Genomic DNA, 16,991 nt, shown 5'->3' with positions numbered 1-16,991 from the left:
CTCAAAGGCTGGCTGTGAGGACTGATGGAGGCAACACCGGACCAGGGCTGGCCAGTGGGCCCGCGGTAATCGCCGAATATTAAACAGGAGCAGTTTGTGGTGAACACTCTATCCTACTTGTATTTCAGGTCTTAGCTTAGTCATCAGCTCCTCTTGGGGGTGTTCCCTACACCGACCAACACCTAAGGCCAGGTTGAGTGCTCCGTATGGCATCTCCTCTTCCACCAAATTACCAACACCTGCCGTCTCTGTGTCCCCACCGGATTGCAAACTCCATGAGGACAGGGAGCAGATGATTGCTGGCTGCTGGGAGGGACACATGGTAGGCACTCAATCAATACTGAATGAATGACTTGGGGTGAGGGTCCTGGCGACCCCCAGGGATATGGCAGAGCCTCCTGGGGCAGCCAGGGTGGGAGTGGGCCGTCAGAGCATCTGAGGATGAAGGGACAGGTGGACCTTGACACCGCAGACGGCAGCGAGAGCCCCGGCGTCCAGGGGGACGCGCACCGCCTTAGGGGTAGGATGCTTTGCAACTTTGGCCGGCCACCCGCTTCGGAGAAAATGCAGCCTGACGGGTAAGGCGAGGGCTCTCGGGCCGCCAACGGCTCCGCCCCCGGGCCCGGCCCCGCCCCTCCTCGCCGCTCCCGCCCCCGCCCGCCGCGCCCCAGCCGCAGTGGCTACTGGCCGGCGGCGCCCCACGCAGGCGGGACCGCGCTCATCCGCCCGGAGCAGCGCCGCTCGGAGCCCGCGTCTCCTGCCGCTGCGGGATGCTGCGCTCGACGTCCACCGTCACTCTGCTCTCCGGCGGCGGCACCAGGACGCCCGGGACACCCAGCCGGAGGGTGAGTAGCTGGGGACGGCGCCGCCGTGGTCCTGCTTCCCCGGTCCGGCCGCCCGGCAGGAGGGGTCTGGGGAAGGGGGCGCGCGGGAGCCGGTCCCTGGCCCCGACGCCCCACCCTGGCTCAGCCTTCGGATTCTGCTCCAGATCCGGCCTTGACCCTTCATCTGGACGCCTCGGGGGCGGAAGTGTTTAGGGGACTTTCTGGAATTCCCAGAGATTTCCTCTCTTTCCTGACTCCCCAGCCAAGCCAAGTTTACTGGCACCATTTTAAAACGCAAGGGGGACCATTTCTGCAGTATCCCTACCTTGAGACGCAGAGGTAAAGAACGTCTTTGACACCCAAACCTCCCTCCGTCCAGCGATTGAAAAAGGGTGTCTGGTCCCCACTGGGGATAGAATAACAGTGCTTGCTGGTGGAGTGCGCTTAGCCAAGGTAGCCTTCACCGGACAAAGTCGGGGCCAGCCGCTGCGGCCCAGTGGCCTGGGACTGGCATTTATGCAAACCTCTTTCTTCTTTCTGATTTAAATATGAGCACAGTGGCAGCAGAAGCAGCCCTGGGATAGCCGTGGGCACCGTCTCCGGGGAGGTTGCCCTTTGGAAGCGCTGTTTCTCTGCGACCTTTTTTGCATCTTTTCTCCCCTCTCCAGGTGCTCTGGGAAAGACATGCTACGCACATGCAGGTTGCATCTTTCTCTTCCAGATCAGCACCGCGGAGCACACTGCCAGGGCCTTGGCTTGGGCTTCTCAGTTCATCTATTCAGCATGATATTCAGTACTTATGATCTGGCGCCTCTTTTCCACGGTTCAGACCTCTCCAGTGTGTTTCCCCAGGGTTTAGCTAAATGGGTGATTAAGTCAGGGCCACTTTGCTATCTCGTTGTGGTCTAGTCTTGTAGGCTCGCATAATTGCTTTGGATATACTTCAGCTGAGTGACTAGCAGTTGCCTTATGCTGTCTTTCTTGAGCTCTGGAAGGAAGGTGTTGTGTTATTTTTGGGTGTGGACCAAGTGATGAGCTCTGGGCTGTGTGTGCAGGTATGTGAGTGTGTGTGTGCACACACACCCATCTGCGCATGAATGTGCACATACACAGGACAGTTAGGATTGACAGAATTCTGGTTGTTCAGTCATTAGCTTCGTAAAGCATGATCCCCATTAGGTCCAAGTGGGATTCCAACCACAGCCCCGGCCTTATCCAAGATGGGTATTTGCCTTTTTCTGTGGAAATCCTTCACAGTTGGAACACAGTTATGACTGAGAAAGAACAGAGTCACTGAAAGGCTAGGCCTGAGCCAGGACAGTCATGTGTGAACCAGATTGCACGAATTGCATTGTCTGAGTCCCCCTCCAGAGGCGGGAGCTGATTGGAGCAGTTGGAGTGCTAATGTGGGTGGATGCAAACGTGACAGGTACCAACTTTTCTGAAGATGTCTTCTCAAAATTTAGTTTCAAGAATTTCTTTAGTTCTGCGTGTCTGGCCCAGTGGACGCACTATTGAAGAGGCTCTGCCTTTTGAATAAGACAACCTAAATACTTTGGAGAGAAGGGGTCAGGGCCCTGAATCAAACCATGCAGGGCTGTTCTGAGCACATGAGTACTTGTTTTGAGAAGATTTCTGAAGGTTCTAGGATTTCCTTTGTGAGTTCCACCTCTGTTCATGATTTGCAAATGTCATGAGTACTGTCTGTGTGTGCATGTGTGTGGGGGTGTGTGTGATGAGAGGCTGCGATCTTTTGATTGATGCTTGATTGATTTATTAAACAACATTTATAGATCTCTTCTGTGTGATTCAGGGCCAGACACGGGTTCACTCTACCTGTGGAGGCAAACTGTCACAAACTACCATCATACAGTGTGAGGGTTGCCCTAGTGGGGTAGAGTGTTGGTAAGTCCAGTGGAAGCTGCAAGGACAGGCTCTTCTGGAAGCATCTGAGCAAGGCCTCCCTCTGCAGGAGATATTTGAGTTTCGTTTTGCAGGATGAGTAGGAGTTTGCAGGGCCATTGACATTTTTGGGATGCTGAAAGGAGGAACTATCGTCCTTCTGAATGGAACTCGATATATACTGTATAACAGTGGCATATTGGACTGCTTTAGAGCAAAACACATTATTTTTGTGAAAAACAGGAGCACACTGTCTTGAAAATAAAGTGGTAGACCAAACACGTAATCATGAAACGTGTTCCTGAAGTCGAAAGTTTTTCAATAAACTCTGCACTGTTCTGTCTTTCCTTTCTGATGTCGGACAAGGGATGGTCTTGAACAATAACGTTGGCCATTAAAACAGCATTTCTGTTTTCTTACCAAATTAGGGGCTGCAGGGGAACCAGGCTGTGTTGGTGTAGACATTCAAGCCAACCAGAAATGGTGGTGACAGCTGACACTGAGCAGAGAGTTCTCTGAGTCAGCTGCCAGGGGTGGTTTGGCCAGACCAGACTGTCACCAGTTATCCTTCATTGAGTGGCTGCCACCTGCAATTTATACTTCCTTCTTATCTGAAATCATCTTTCAAGGAAGAAAACAACAACTGTAGGTGGGAGAGTAATTCCTGTCAGCTGATAAACAAAGCTCTAAGAGGCATGTATGGATGCCAACAGCAGGGGTTGTGAAATTGTTAAAACAATCTGCCTCCAAACCAGTTGTGCTCTAAAAATAGTTTTATCTATGGCAACAGCAGGAAGATAAATTGGCTGGAGAATAACCATAGGCAGAAAAATGACCTTGGAGAATGGGGAAGATATCTTTAAAATGCCGACATTGCTTCATGATTTTGAAAGAAATTTTGTAAATGCAGTCAATCCCACGAACGAGCCTTTGAAGTGAAAGGTCAGTTGTGTGGCCAGGTTGTGCGCTTTTGGGGGCAGGCACATGTTGCTTTGTGCAGCCAGATCTTTTTGGTCAAGCCGCCCAGCTAGGGTGGTGTGAGACCTGTCAAGGGTGTCTTCCCGCACCATTAGATATTATGAATATCGCCTACTGATAATAAAAGACTGTTGGCTGATGTTACTGTTATCATGGCCCCTTGGTGGCATATAAAAACAAAACAAAACAAAACCCTGGCCCTGGCTGGCTGGATAGCTCAGTTGGTTAGAGCATCGACCAGGTACGCCAAGGTTTCAGGTTTGATCCCCGACTAGGGAACACACAAGAATCAACCAATGAGTGCATAGCTAGGTGGAATGACAAGTCAATGCCTCTCTCTCTTTCAAGTCAATTTAAAAAAAACAAACACTAAAAAAACAAACCCCAAACCCAACAAGGCCACAAGGCTAGGACTGTCTCCTAGCCTGCTCTTGCCCACATTTCTGTTTATTTGGCAGAGGCTTCCTCTGTTAAATGCCAAAACAGGCCTGCCAGTCATCACTTCCTAGCTCATGCGCCACTCTCCTGGGTCCCATTTCTGCCTGATTGGCTCAATATAAAGAATTCTCTTTCGCTGGGCAATGAATGGGCCAGACAGGTATTTACCTCATTTCCCTTTCCTTTTCACAGAAACACTGTGTGCATAACTTCTGTATTGTCCCACAGGCTCTGAGGAAGGGACACGGGTGTTGTGGGACCTCAGGGTCTAGGGAGGGAAGTTGGCTGCAGCATCCACCAGGGAGGGCGTGGACAGGGGCCTCCTGAGCCAGACCCTGACAGGCCAAGTTGCAAAGTTTGGGAACCCTGGCATCCTCAGGGCTTAGCCCAAAAGCCTCTGCCACTAAAAGTTGACAGTCCTATCTCAGAAAAAAAAAATAAAGAAAAAGAACTGTCCCAGCCTCTCTGGTTTGGTTCACCTGTCTTGCTGTGTCAGGTGTAGGATGAGTCCTCAGGACTGTTCAGGAAACTTGAGACCTGGAAGCTTCTAGTCACTTGGGAAACCCTTTGAAGTCATTCAGCTTCAGAAATTGTCTAATTGAGTTCAGGGGGCTGTGGATCCAGTGTTAACTAACCAGAGACCATGTTGAAATGTTTCGATCTAAAATGCTTTCCGTGTTGGTCTACAGACCTAAAGGTCCCCAGGTTCGATTGGTTGCCGGCTCTTCCCCAGCCCGGGCCCTGGTTGAGGCGTGTGCAGGAGGCAACCAATCGATGTATTTCTCTCATATCGATATTTCTCTCTGTCTTTCCCGCTCTCTTCCACTCTTTCTGAAAATCAGTGGAAAAATACCCTAGGGCGAGGGTTAAAAAAAAAAGTGCTTTCAGTGATTCTGTGCGTCGTGGTCGTAGAGCTTCCTGTGGCGAGCCCTCTCAGGCTGAAACAGTTCTAGTATTGCCCACCACACTGAAGAGTGACACGGTGGCATTTACTGCTTTTCCCTCTTTAGATGAGTGATATTTCCTAAATGTCAGTCTCACTGTTGACTCTTACTTGTTCCTTAAGGCCAGAGTGAAATGCAAAATTCAGTCACCCGAGTCCTGCTTCAAGAGCCCCCTCATTTTGTGGAAATGCAGACACTCCTGGGACTGTGTTCTGGAAATTCCCTTTGCCAGAGAAACTACAGACCCTTAGTTTAGCATCCAGGTCCCTCTGATCTGCCTTTCGTTCTCTGTCTCCCCCCATGTTTGTCCCAGATATTCCAAACTGCTCGCCATTCCCCAAGCTTTCCATGCTGTTCCTTGCCTTGCCACCATTTTTGTGCCTCTCCTCTGATGAAGGGTCATCTCCCGGAAGTGTGCCCTGAACCCTCCTCTTCCGTGTGCCCCGAGAGGCTTGTGAACCCTGTCATTGTTTGCATCACCTACGATCAACTACTTCAGGGACCCTCCCTCCCCAGGCCTGCTGTACTGGGTGCCTAAAAAGAGGCAGTCACCAGGGTCCTAAAGGAGCCTCACTTAGCATTGCATTGGCAAAGGGGAAAACAGGAAGGGAAGCTGGGAGTAAAGCCAGCCCATCAGCCCTGGCTCACCTGGGCAGGAAGCAGGTGACACATGGATGGGAGTGCTGGTCCAGGTGAGGAGTCTGACAGTTCTGGGAAGGCCTCCAATTTTGCAGTTACCTCATCCTGTTGCATAATTGGAGTTTCATTCCTTTGGTTAAGTCAGTGGTTCTCAACCCTGGTTGTACATAGCATCACCAAGAAGCTTAGAAATCTGTGCCCAGGCGCCACCCCAGACCTTTTAAACAAGAACTTCAGAGAGCAGAGAATAACATCCGTATTGTTCAGGAAGCTCCCCAGGTGACTTCAGCGTGCAGCCAAGGATCGCAACTCCTTCTTCCAGCTTTGCTCTCCCCTTACAGCTTTTGTGGAAATGCCTCCACTCCAGGGACAGTGTTCTGGTAGGTCCCTTTGGCCTCCTGGAAGGGCCAGGCTGTTGGGAGGGGCACATGGGGGAGTCATACACTGCAGGTCACACTGCTATCTCTCTGAGCATTCACTTACCAACGTGCTCTCCCTGATCTTGGTGTTCGCACATTGTGTGCTGGTATAGAAGTGAGCCAGCATGACAGGGAGAGAAGTCACATCTCCTATTTATGAATTTCGTCTGGAGCCAGCCCTGACACGGGGAAAAAGTGTCCGACTATATAGGTCAGGGGTTAGCACGCTACTACCCATGGACCAAAGCCAGTCCTTGGCCTATTTTGTATACTTTGAGCTAAGCATGATTTTTATAGTGGCCTGGGAAACCTAAATGTTTACTCTCGGGTACTTACAGAAAAAGTTTGCCCCACCCTGATGTAGATAATGAGGCCTTCAAGTTCAGGGCCGCAGCAGAGATAAGAGGCCTACTCCAGAACAGGCATGCCCTGTTCCACACTGCTTGGCCTGAGCTTTCTGGAGAGTTTATGCTTGTGCTGAGCAGAGAAGGGGTGGGATCCATCCTCCCACCACAGCCACAGGATCCACACCTTCTCTTGTTAGGTGGAGCTGGGCAAGGGCCCCCACAGTCACAGCGCAGACCAGGGCTGAGAGAAATGTAAATGCAGTTGGCTAATTTCCTTAGGGAAATCCATGGTCATAAATGGGTTAGCAACACCTGTCACCTCTCAGGGTCATCTTCTCCACCCCTTTTTATTTGAGATGGATAGTTTTCCTCAAGGGAGCCCAGGTGCCTGAAGCTGAGAGCATAATGGCATGTAGATCTGCAGCCCTCTGCTCCACAAAGGGGTCAGAAACAAGCCTCAGAGAGCAGGCTTAGCTTCCAGGAACCCTGAGTTGCAGACAAGGGCTTGCTTGTGTATTTCCTTGTGGCGAAAGCTTGAATGCTTGTGGTGGTGGCTTGAATGCTGTCTGCCCTTCCCTTGCTCTCCTTCCCATGGGGGTTAGTTTGAAGAATGTGGGAGGCTCTCTAGGGAGTTTCAGGCATATTCTCCTTACTGCGTATTAGTTCCACCCCAAAAGAAATCCATACTGGTATTTACTGAGCAAGGGCCTATGTTGTGTTGATCCTATTTTAAGCACTGTAAGGGCTACCAATGCAGTGAGGGTACACAGCTTGCCGGATCTCTCCATTTTCCCCTTCTGTCCATGTTGCAGTGTGTGGACACAACAGGAGGTACCCAATAATTGCTATTGAATCACTGAACTCAGGTTTGAGTTTTAGTTCCTCCAGCGATGGCGCCCGGTCTTCCGTTAGAGGCCTTGCTTCTGCAGCTGCCGTTTGTAGATTGTTAGAGGTTGGCCTCTGTGCCTATTTGCCCATTTTCTCTTCTACTCTAGCCTAGGCTGCTGGCCCACTTACCATTCTTAGAACAGGCCAGCTTCTGCGCCTTTGACCAGCCGGGAGCAAACACCTTGTGTGGTAGTTGTCTGTTATTCAGACTATGAGTTTTTCAAACCTCACTGACCTGAAAAGTTCTTCCTGTGCTTCTATACCCAGTACAAATGTCAGCTCTAGGAGCCTTTCCGTATACGCTCCTGCCTCCAGGTAAGATGATTGTTCTCCTTCCTATATTCCCATAGTAACCAAGGATGCTTACAGAGGGCTTAATATGTGCCAGACACTGTTCTCAGCCCTTGGCATGTATTCGCTAATTTAATCCTCACCACAGTCCTAAGAGAGTGGTGCTGCAGTATTGTTGGCTCTGTTTTACAACCAAGGTAACTGACGCTGAAGATCAAGTAGCTTTCCAAAGGCTTCAGAGCTAGTAGGTGTGGGGGCCAATATTAGAATCCAGGAAGTGGAGTTCACCAACCTGTCCTGTCCCTCAGGACCTTGTGTTGGTCACACTAAGTGTTCCTGGTTGCCTTGTTTGGGTGTGCTTTTGGATTCTGAGCTCCTGGGGGCATGGCTGTTTCTTTTTCATCTTGGGATTCTCAGAGCCCTTAAAAGTATTTTACAAGTAGTGGGTGCTCAGTAACTGAGTGATCAAATACACTGAGTCCATCTTTCTGTTTTTATGCACTGGAGGGGACCCTCACCTATAGGGGTGGCTGGCCCAGTAGCAGTGGCGTTCAGGGTAGTAATTTTCAGCATTCCTCACTGTTCAGAACACAAGGCTGAGCCGGCCGCTGTGGGAACCCCTGAGAATAAAGCACCCTACCTGCCTCTCAGGTGCTGCCAGCCTGACTTGCTCTGACTATTGTGTATCTGAGTTTCAGGAAACCATCGAGAGCAGCATCACCAAATGCTGAGAGATTTGCCTTGCTCTTACTCAGGGGGAGATTTCCCCATGAGTGGATTCCTGAAAACAAATGAATAAGGAGAGGTAAACCACACCAGGCCCACCTAATGGGTGCATTCGGGGGTTACTTCTCATAATGCTTCTGTTGAGGAACTCGGCGTACCTTCCAGACCACTGAGATGTCCTGTTTGCTGCTCCCGAGGCAGTCCTGTGGGTTTAGGAAAGGTGGATATCTTTCCTCCTATCTTTCTGATACATTGCTGTCAATCTTTATTAGTGCTATCATTAATGCTGTTATTATTTTAATGAAAAAACTTGCAACAGTTGCAAGCAATGCCGAAATCCCGCTTTCTAGAGACTACCACCACCATCACCAGTTGGTTGTGTTTCCTTAAAGACATTTCCCATATAAATCTACACCAGTGATCAGAGTGTATTTAAAAAACAAAAATGTGCCCTGGCCAGGTGGCTTAGTTGGTTGGATTGTCGTCCTGTACACCAAAAGGTTGTGGGTTTGATTCCCCCGGTCAGGGAACATACCTAGCTTCCAGGTACAGTCCCTGGTTGGAGTGCATACAAGAAGCAACCGATTGAGGTTTCTCTCTCACATCGAGGTTTCTCTCTCTCTCCCCTACCTTCCTCTCTCTTTAGAAATCAATAAAAAAATGAAAAGAAATAGATCCAAAGACTGAGAAACAGCGATCAGGCTGTCAATCCCCAGAAGGAAAGTAGGGGAGGGCGGGGGTAAGGGGAGGAGATCAACCGAAGGACTTGTATACATGTATATAAGCCAAACCAATGGACATGGACAACAGGGGGATGGGAGCATGAGTGTGCGGGGCGGGAGGGGATGTTGGGGGTTAATGGGGGGGGGATGAGGACACATTTGTAATACCTTAACTAATAAAAATAAAAAAAAATATCCTCAGGTGAGGATTAAACAAACAAACAAAAATGGGGTTATTCTTAACATTATTTCAATGCAGCTTCCCCCCCCCCCCCCCCCCCACCGGACAACATATTTGGCCGTCTTATTAGGAAGGCATCTGGTCCTGTTCCTGGACTTAAATTGCTCTGGCTCAGCCTTGATTAAAGAATGCTAGCAGGGCCTTAGAGTCCCATCAGAGCACCTCTAATGATAAGAGTAAACAATCCAGGCGCACTCTACAACTGCCAGATATCTTTGAGGTTCATTTTATTTTAATTCATTATCTGTCACCAGGTAAAACTGATAGTTCAGGGAATTGCATTCTGTTTACCACGTGGCTTTGTATGCCATAGGGCATGGCTCTGCGAGAGCTGTAGGAAGTGTGCTGGATTGGTCCAAGATAATAATCTCCCAGATACCTGGTTGTCTGGATAATGGAGGTCAGGTAATCTGGACACCTGGACATTCATTAAGTCCTTCAGGCGGGTAATCACAGGGCTATCTATAGGATCTGTATATCTCTCTCTATCTCTCTCTCTCTCTCTCTCTCTCTATCTCTATCTCTATCTCTATCTCTATCTCTATCTATCTGTAGCTATATCTACATCTATCTCAAGGCATTGATGCACACCTGGAAAGTTCAAAAGTTTAAGTCCCCAGGCTAGTTAAAATAAAATTAATTCCTCATGCTTCAGCCCATTTGGTCAGAACCAGTTTTGCCAGCTTGACTATACGGATTCTGTTTTAAGTCAGCTTAGCTGTGCTGACTTCATCTGGTTTTCTTCACTTCATTCCTCCACAGGCTGGCAGGTTGGACTTAAATGGCTTTTTCCTCTTCCATCCCACCCTGGGCTTCTCGGCTACATGGAATTTTTGCTCAGAGCCCACCCCGTGGATCAGTGCAGACCCAGGTTGGGGGTATTTTAGCTTACTGGGGCTGCTATAGAAAGGACTACAAACCAGGTGACTTAACAGACATGTATTGTCCCACAGTTCTGGAGCTAGAAGTCTAAAACCAAGGTGTCGGTCGGGCTCTATCCCAGGCTCCTCTCCTCAGCACATTTACATGGTGTCCTCCCAGCATGTGTGTCTGTCTCCACACTTCCCCTTTTCATAAGGACATCAGGCATTGTGGGTTGGGGCCCACCCTAAAGGCCTCATTTTAATGTAATACATCTGTAAGGACCCTGTTTTCAAATAAGGTCACTTCCTGAGGTGCTGGGGTTAGGACTCCAATATTTGAATTTTAGGGAGACACAAGTCCATCCATAACAGGGCCAAGCAGCACTCATAAGCTGAGCCTGCGAGCTGTGGGCTGGGTACTCTGGGTGCTGCTGGAACCCTCTTTGGGCTCCCCCCCCCCAATATATTTCTATTGATTTCAGAGAGGAAAGGAGGGGGAGAGAGAGAGAGAGAGAGAGAGAGAGAGAGAGAGAGAGAGAGAGAGAAACATCAGTGATGAGAGAGAACCATTGATCGGCTGATCGGCTGCCTCCTGCACGCCCTCTACAGGGGATTGAGCCCCCAACCCGGGCATGTGCCCTCACCAGGAATCGAAATGTGACCTCCTGGTTCATAGGTCGATGCTCAACCACTGTGCCATGCCGGCCAGGCCCCTTGGGCTTTTTTAATGGCTGGATCATTTCTCCCTGGGAAATGCCCCAGCGGGACCAGCCTGTGACATAAGGGTAAAATAGACAACATGTGTCATGAGTATATTCTCATTGTTTTACAAACACCACCACCATCTGTCTCCAGAATTTTTTTTTCTTCTCAAACGGAAACTTCATACCCATTACGTAATAAGTGCTCATTCTTCTCTCTTCAGCTTCTGGCATAATGGATGTCAGGTGGTCTGGACACGTGAATGTTCTTTCTTAAGTCCTTTAGGCAGGTAATCAGAGGGTTATTATAGGATCTATATCTGTATCACCGTTTTGCTTTCTGTCTCTATGAATTTGTATTATTGGCTTATTTCGCCCAGCATAATATCCTCAAGTTGACCCCATGTTGTAGCATGTGTCAGAATTTTCTTCCTTTTTAAGGCTGCATAGCATTCCTTTCTCTGTACATACTACATTTTATTTATCCCTCATCCATCAATGGACATTTGTGTTGCTATTGTGAATGAGGAAGCTATGAACATGATTGTATAAACTTAAAAAAACTTTGTGATTAAACGTACATGTTTATTGTAAAAATTCAATATATTGTCAAGTAGAAAGCAACCTCGTACCCCAGTCATCACTGTGTGTATTTTGGCCTCTATCCCTCTAGCTATATTCTGGATTATGCAGGTGAAATAAGGTTATTATATATATACTATTTGCTGTTAAAAAAAACTGTTGGAACACTAGGAAATCACTCAGCGGTTTCCCTGCTTTGAGCAGCAGTGTGGTGAGTGTCGGCGACGGGCAGGCGAAGGCTGGTCCTGCCTCAGTCCCCTGTGTGGTTGGAGCGATCACCCTCATTGCAGAGTATGGGCTCTGAGAAGCACAAGGTCGCCCAGCTCTTTCTACCCCGAACGCAGGTTCACAATGGCCTCTCCTCTCTCTCCCCCAGGCAAATGTCTGCAGACTGCGGCTGACCGTGCCTCCCGAGAGTCCCGTTGCTGAGGAAAGTGAGAGGAAGTTTGAAAGAAAAGAGCAAGTAAGGCATTTCTGAGGCAAAGCTTTGACAAGTTCTCTTTACACTCTTTTATGTTGGGCCCTTCCCCTCCCGTCATCTCTCTAGGCTACTCAGAGCCGAGTGTCAGCAGCCCTGCTGAATGGAGGGCTCTCCGCCTTGCACCCCGTCTGTCCTCCAGGAGCCAGACCGCTCTGACCGCTGTCTCTGCCGGCCCCGCCCCTGCCCTTGCTTCCTGATGAACACTGGCTCTGTGTTGGCTTTAGTGACAGGTGCTGTGGCAGGAACGTGTTTTTCCTGAGAGAGCGCAGCCTGGTAGAGTCAAAGGGCCCATTGTGAGCTGCCGGTGGGGCCTGGCCTTTCTGTGCAGCTGGAGCTGGAGCCGGTTCACGCTGTGGAGAGGCCGCCCGAGAGGAGAAGCCCAGCAGGCTCTGGGGTGTGGGGCAAGGGCAAGGGCACTTGGCTGCAGGTCGGAGGGAGCAGGCATTTCTGTGCCAGCTGCTGTGCTCAGTGCTGGGCCATGGAGATAAGTCTGACCTTGTCCTTCCCTCAGAGAAACTTGCAGTGTTTCAAGCGAGACAGACGTGTAAGTAAACAGCGATGATGTGATACTTCGTGTCAGCATCCGGAAGTGTAAGAAGGGCTCTGGGAACACAGGAAGGGGGTAACAGACTGCTTGGGGTGGGGGTGACATGGAGCAGAGGCTTACAGGTACATGGCAGATCCTGCTCACCTCAAGGCCTGTGGTCCTGGGCAAGTTATTTTTCTCATTCACAAACAGTTATGGGGTACCTACTGTATTCCAGGCACTGTTCTAGACACTGTGAGTGTAGTAATGAACAAAGCAGTAAACAAAAGAAGTCCATCATTCACAGAACTTAATATAAGTTCTATTGGGAGGATAACAAAAATTTAAAAATGAAGCACCATTTATAGTTCAGAAGGTAGTAAGTGCCGATGGAGACAAATTAAGCAAGAGAAGGGGACAGGAATACCAGGGTGTGGGTAGTAGGTTTTCTTCTGCATGCATTTTATATAAGTGTAAAATAAAACAATAAACTATGATATAATATAAATTTTATACATGAAATCATAAGACAATACCATCTCAGAATAAAAGCTGTGCTTTGGAAATAACCAATTGTGTGGTTACCTATAAAAAAGGAAGCTTTTTCTTGTCTGGTAAATAGTTGATAGCATCCCCAAATTTACTGTAGGTCTTTGTCTCTCCTCCCCCTCTCTTACACCCTTCTTCTCCCCACCTGCTGCCAAGGACAAAGAGCCATCTGTGCTCATGCAAATGATGAATGACCAGGAAAGGAGGTAGGGAGGAAAGAAAATGAGGTTATGACTAGAGCAAAGTGAGAGAATGTGAAGTTGCTTATCTGCTGGAAAAAAGAGGATGAGTCCCGCTGGAAGGATCCTGTAAAATAGCTGGTTCCAGGCTGGAGCAGGGAGAGTACAAGGTGAGCCTGGGGCATCATCTGCTAGAAAGCAAGGGAGCACTCAAAGGCAAATGGGGGCATAGCAAAGGACCCAGAAGCTGGTGTGAAAGGGCTCTCACCGGCAAACGTGGAACATTTGAGCACCAAATGAAATGACAGTAATGGGTTATGACACATTGAATGATAAAAAAACAATCTTCATGAGTGTATCGTAATAATCAGGGGGAGAGAGAGAGGGAGAAATAGAGAGAGAGAGAGAGAGAGAGAGAGAGAGAGAGAGAGAGAGATTTCTCTGATGTTCTTTATAGAAAGAACATCAGCTGATACATTTAGAAAATCTGTTTTGTAACTCTTAGGTTGAGTCATCAATAGCTGCAAAAACTAATAGGTGAGTGATTATTGTGGAACAGTAGTCACATGGCCTCACAGGTTGCTGATTAAAAAAGTACAGAGGGCCCTAGCCAGTTTGGCTCAGTGGATAGAGTGTTGGCCTGTGGACTGAAGGGTCCTGGGTTTGATTCCCGTCAAGAGCACGTGCCCAAGTTGTGGGCTCGATATCCACTAGGAGGCAGGAGGCAGTTGATCAATGATTCTCTCTCATCATTGATGTTTCTATCTCTCTCTCCCTCTGCCTCTCTGAAATCAATCAATATATGATCCAGTTTAGTAACCACTAGTGGGGTGGCCTGATGCTATGTGACTTCTGAGGTGGTCCCAGTAAAAAGTACTCAGTGTTACCTGTGTAACATTCATGCCAACCTTGTTTAACTGAACCTAGTAATAAGGAAACAGAAAAAGCCAAACATGGGACTATCTGCAAAACAATTGGCTAGAATCTCTTAATAAATTCAATGTTATTTTTTAAAAAAGATGAGAATCTGTTGGAGATAAGAGACTTAACATCTATACTAATAAGAGGGTAATATGCAAATTGATCATGATGCCCTCACAGTCACGACCAGATATGCTAATTAGTCATGACCAGTATGCAAATTGACCATCACTCCAACACAATAAGAGAGGGATATGCTAATTAGCCCTGATATGCTAATTAGTCACGACCACTATGCAAATTGACCATCACTCCAACACACAAGATGGCCTGCAGGGGAGGGCAGTTGGGGGCAATCGGGTTGGCAGGAGAGCAGTTAGGTGTCGATCAGGCTGGCAGGGGAGCGGTTAGGGGGTGATTAGGCTGGCAGGCAGAAGTGGTTAGGGGCAATCAGGCAGGCAGCCAGGTGAGCGGTTGGGAGCCAGCAGTCCTGGATTGTGAGAGGGATGTCCAACGGCCTGTTTAGGCAGTCAGACATCCCTCGAGGGGTCCCAGATTGGAGAAGGTGCAGACTGGGCTGAGGGACACCCCCCCGCCCAAGTGTATGAATTTCGTGCACCGGGCCTCTAGTCAAATATAATAGGTGAACCTTGATTAGATCCTGGATGAAAAATCTCTATAAAAGACACATTGGGATAATTAGCTCTGAACATTCTCCAAAGGTTTGGGGCTAAAAGCTTGTAACCAAAAGAGAACAGGGGTAGCCTGGCTTTAGCCACTATATCCTTGTTGGTGACCAGGACTGAGTGGGGCCCTATTGTTGCTGGGAGTGTGTGTCCCCCTTCTGTCCTCTCTGACCCCTTCCTGTCTGTCCCTTTTAGAGCTGATAGATTTGTAAGAGAAATGGGCCTGGGCTATTGCCAGGGGCACATGGATAGCTTAGCATATGGGGACTCAGAAGGACCACTTAAAAAAAAGTATATATATATATCTCCCCCCTACTGGGGATTGTGCCCTGACTGGGAATCCAACCATGACCTCCTCATTCATAGGTTAACGCTCAACCACTGAGCCACACTGGCTGGGCTCAGAAGAAGCACTTTTTGCAAAGGGTCCCAAATGAGTGAGTGACAGGACAGGGCCTTGGTGGCTGTCCCCTTGTGCATGGTGGAGGAGGTGGGGGACTTGCTCTGTTGGAGTGACCTGTACTGCAGGCCAGTGGGAAGCCCTAGAGGGCACGTCCTTACCGCTAAAGAAGAACCAGGCATTCCCAGAGAAACAGGCACTTTCCCCCCCTGTCAGGTGGTATCGGTAACCAAGTTGTGTACTGATTTGCCTATTTGTCTTGAACAGTGCTTTTCAAACGTTTTAAAGCAATTGGACCCTCTTTTTTTTTTTTTTCCTTCTGATCAAAATGTTATCCTGAGCCTTTATATATAATCGAGGCAAAAATGATGATGGTGAAGGCCAGAGTCCTCCCAGTGTCCCTTGACCCTGCTCCCGGGCCCCCTCCTGCCTGAGAACTCCAGGAGCACAGAGCAGAAACCGCAGGCATAGATCACGTGCCCTGATGCCGCTCAGACTGGGTGGACCAGGCGTGCAGCCGGAGTGCCCGTCTGTGATGCAGTGGTGACTCACTGCAGAAGAACTGGGGTAGAGAGGAGGAGGTGGGGCTGGCTCTGTCCCCAGGACTGAAGTCCTTGGGTGGTGGCAGCACTCGAAGGCCCTGTGGTAAACGTGAGGCTGTTCTGGGTGATTTCGTCACCAGTCCTGGTGGGGTTCCTGGTGTGAAGTCACTGGGAGTCAGAGGCAGGCACCGGCGAGGAGGCCCTGGGGGTGCCACCTCCTCTGATGTGCCTTCCGTGTGGCAGCCTCTCCCTGGGACATCGTAGTCCACCCACCTGCAAGATGCCAGGAGTTCTGGTGAGATGACTTTGGTTTATTGGGGGGCTCTGCGGAGTGCAAAGGCTGGGGACTGCAGCTGGCTGAGATGTGGAGGCAGGAAGATGTAAATGGCCCAAGTGGCTTCGGATGAAGCGAAACTTCTTGGAGGATTTCCAGGGCCCTGCTAGGGCTGCAGCCGGCTGAGCGCGGGGCTGGGCCTTCTCCTTTCCACAGCCGCGGGAGATGCTTAGTGTACTGAGGACCTGAGATGACATGGAGTGGCCGGCCACACGTAGATGCCACGGCCAGTGGGGCCGTTCTTCTGTCCACTGTGCCCACGTCACCAGAGAGAGGATTCCTCGCAGCGGATGGGTGCGGCACATGGTCCATGCTGCCTAGCTTCCGGTGGTGTGTCTGGAGGTTCTGGGGCAGGCACCGCGGAGGCAGCGGCTTTTTCCGGCGCTGTGGGGTGGATGTGGGAGGCTGTCTGCTCCTTTTGCTCTTTCTCCTACAGATGATGTTAACTCCCCCGAGGCTGTTTCCTCAGGCCTCAGATGAGCTCTCAAATACTGTCTCTGCTCCTCGGTTTCTTCATCTTTCAAGCAGGTGCAATAACGTCTGGCTGTAAAGAGCAAATGAGCTCATATAGGCCAAGGGCCCACTTCAGTGTCTGGCCTATAAAATCGAGTGGAGTGGCAGTGACTGGATGCCAGATTGCTTCCCTTCGACACCCAGAACAGTGATTCTTGTTCTTTGCTTTTCTCTCTTGGACCCTCCTGGAGTCGATCCCCTTCCTGGAACTGCTGGGCCTGCATCTCCCCCGCCCTCTTGGGCTGTGCTTGCTGCATAGCCTTGATGTCAGGATGTCCTTTTCCATAAATCTGAGTATCCCTCTGCCCAGACCACCAGGCCTGGCCCCTTCCCCCTGCACGACCTTACCTCGAGA

General features: G+C 49.5%; 1 protein-coding gene across 2 annotated transcripts in view; it reads left to right on the top strand.

The window, feature by feature from the left end:
* Positions 1-715: 715 nt before the first annotated feature.
* MYZAP (myocardial zonula adherens protein) overlaps positions 716-16,991 on the top strand; it is an 87,288-nt gene continuing 71,012 nt past the window's right edge. For both annotated transcript variants that reach the window (XM_081110381.1, XM_081110382.1), the window contains exons 1-2: positions 716-845; positions 11,882-11,968. In XM_081110381.1, the coding sequence (XP_080966507.1) occupies positions 771-845; positions 11,882-11,968 (162 nt within the window). In that variant the 5' untranslated portion in view covers positions 716-770. The remainder of the gene's footprint in view (positions 846-11,881; positions 11,969-16,991) is intronic.

The sequence above is a fragment of the Myotis nattereri genome, assembly GCF_964212035.1.
Source record: "Myotis nattereri genome assembly, chromosome: 1".
Lineage (NCBI taxonomy): Eukaryota > Metazoa > Chordata > Mammalia > Chiroptera > Vespertilionidae > Myotis > Myotis nattereri.
This window is presented reverse-complemented; position numbering and strand designations above follow the sequence as displayed.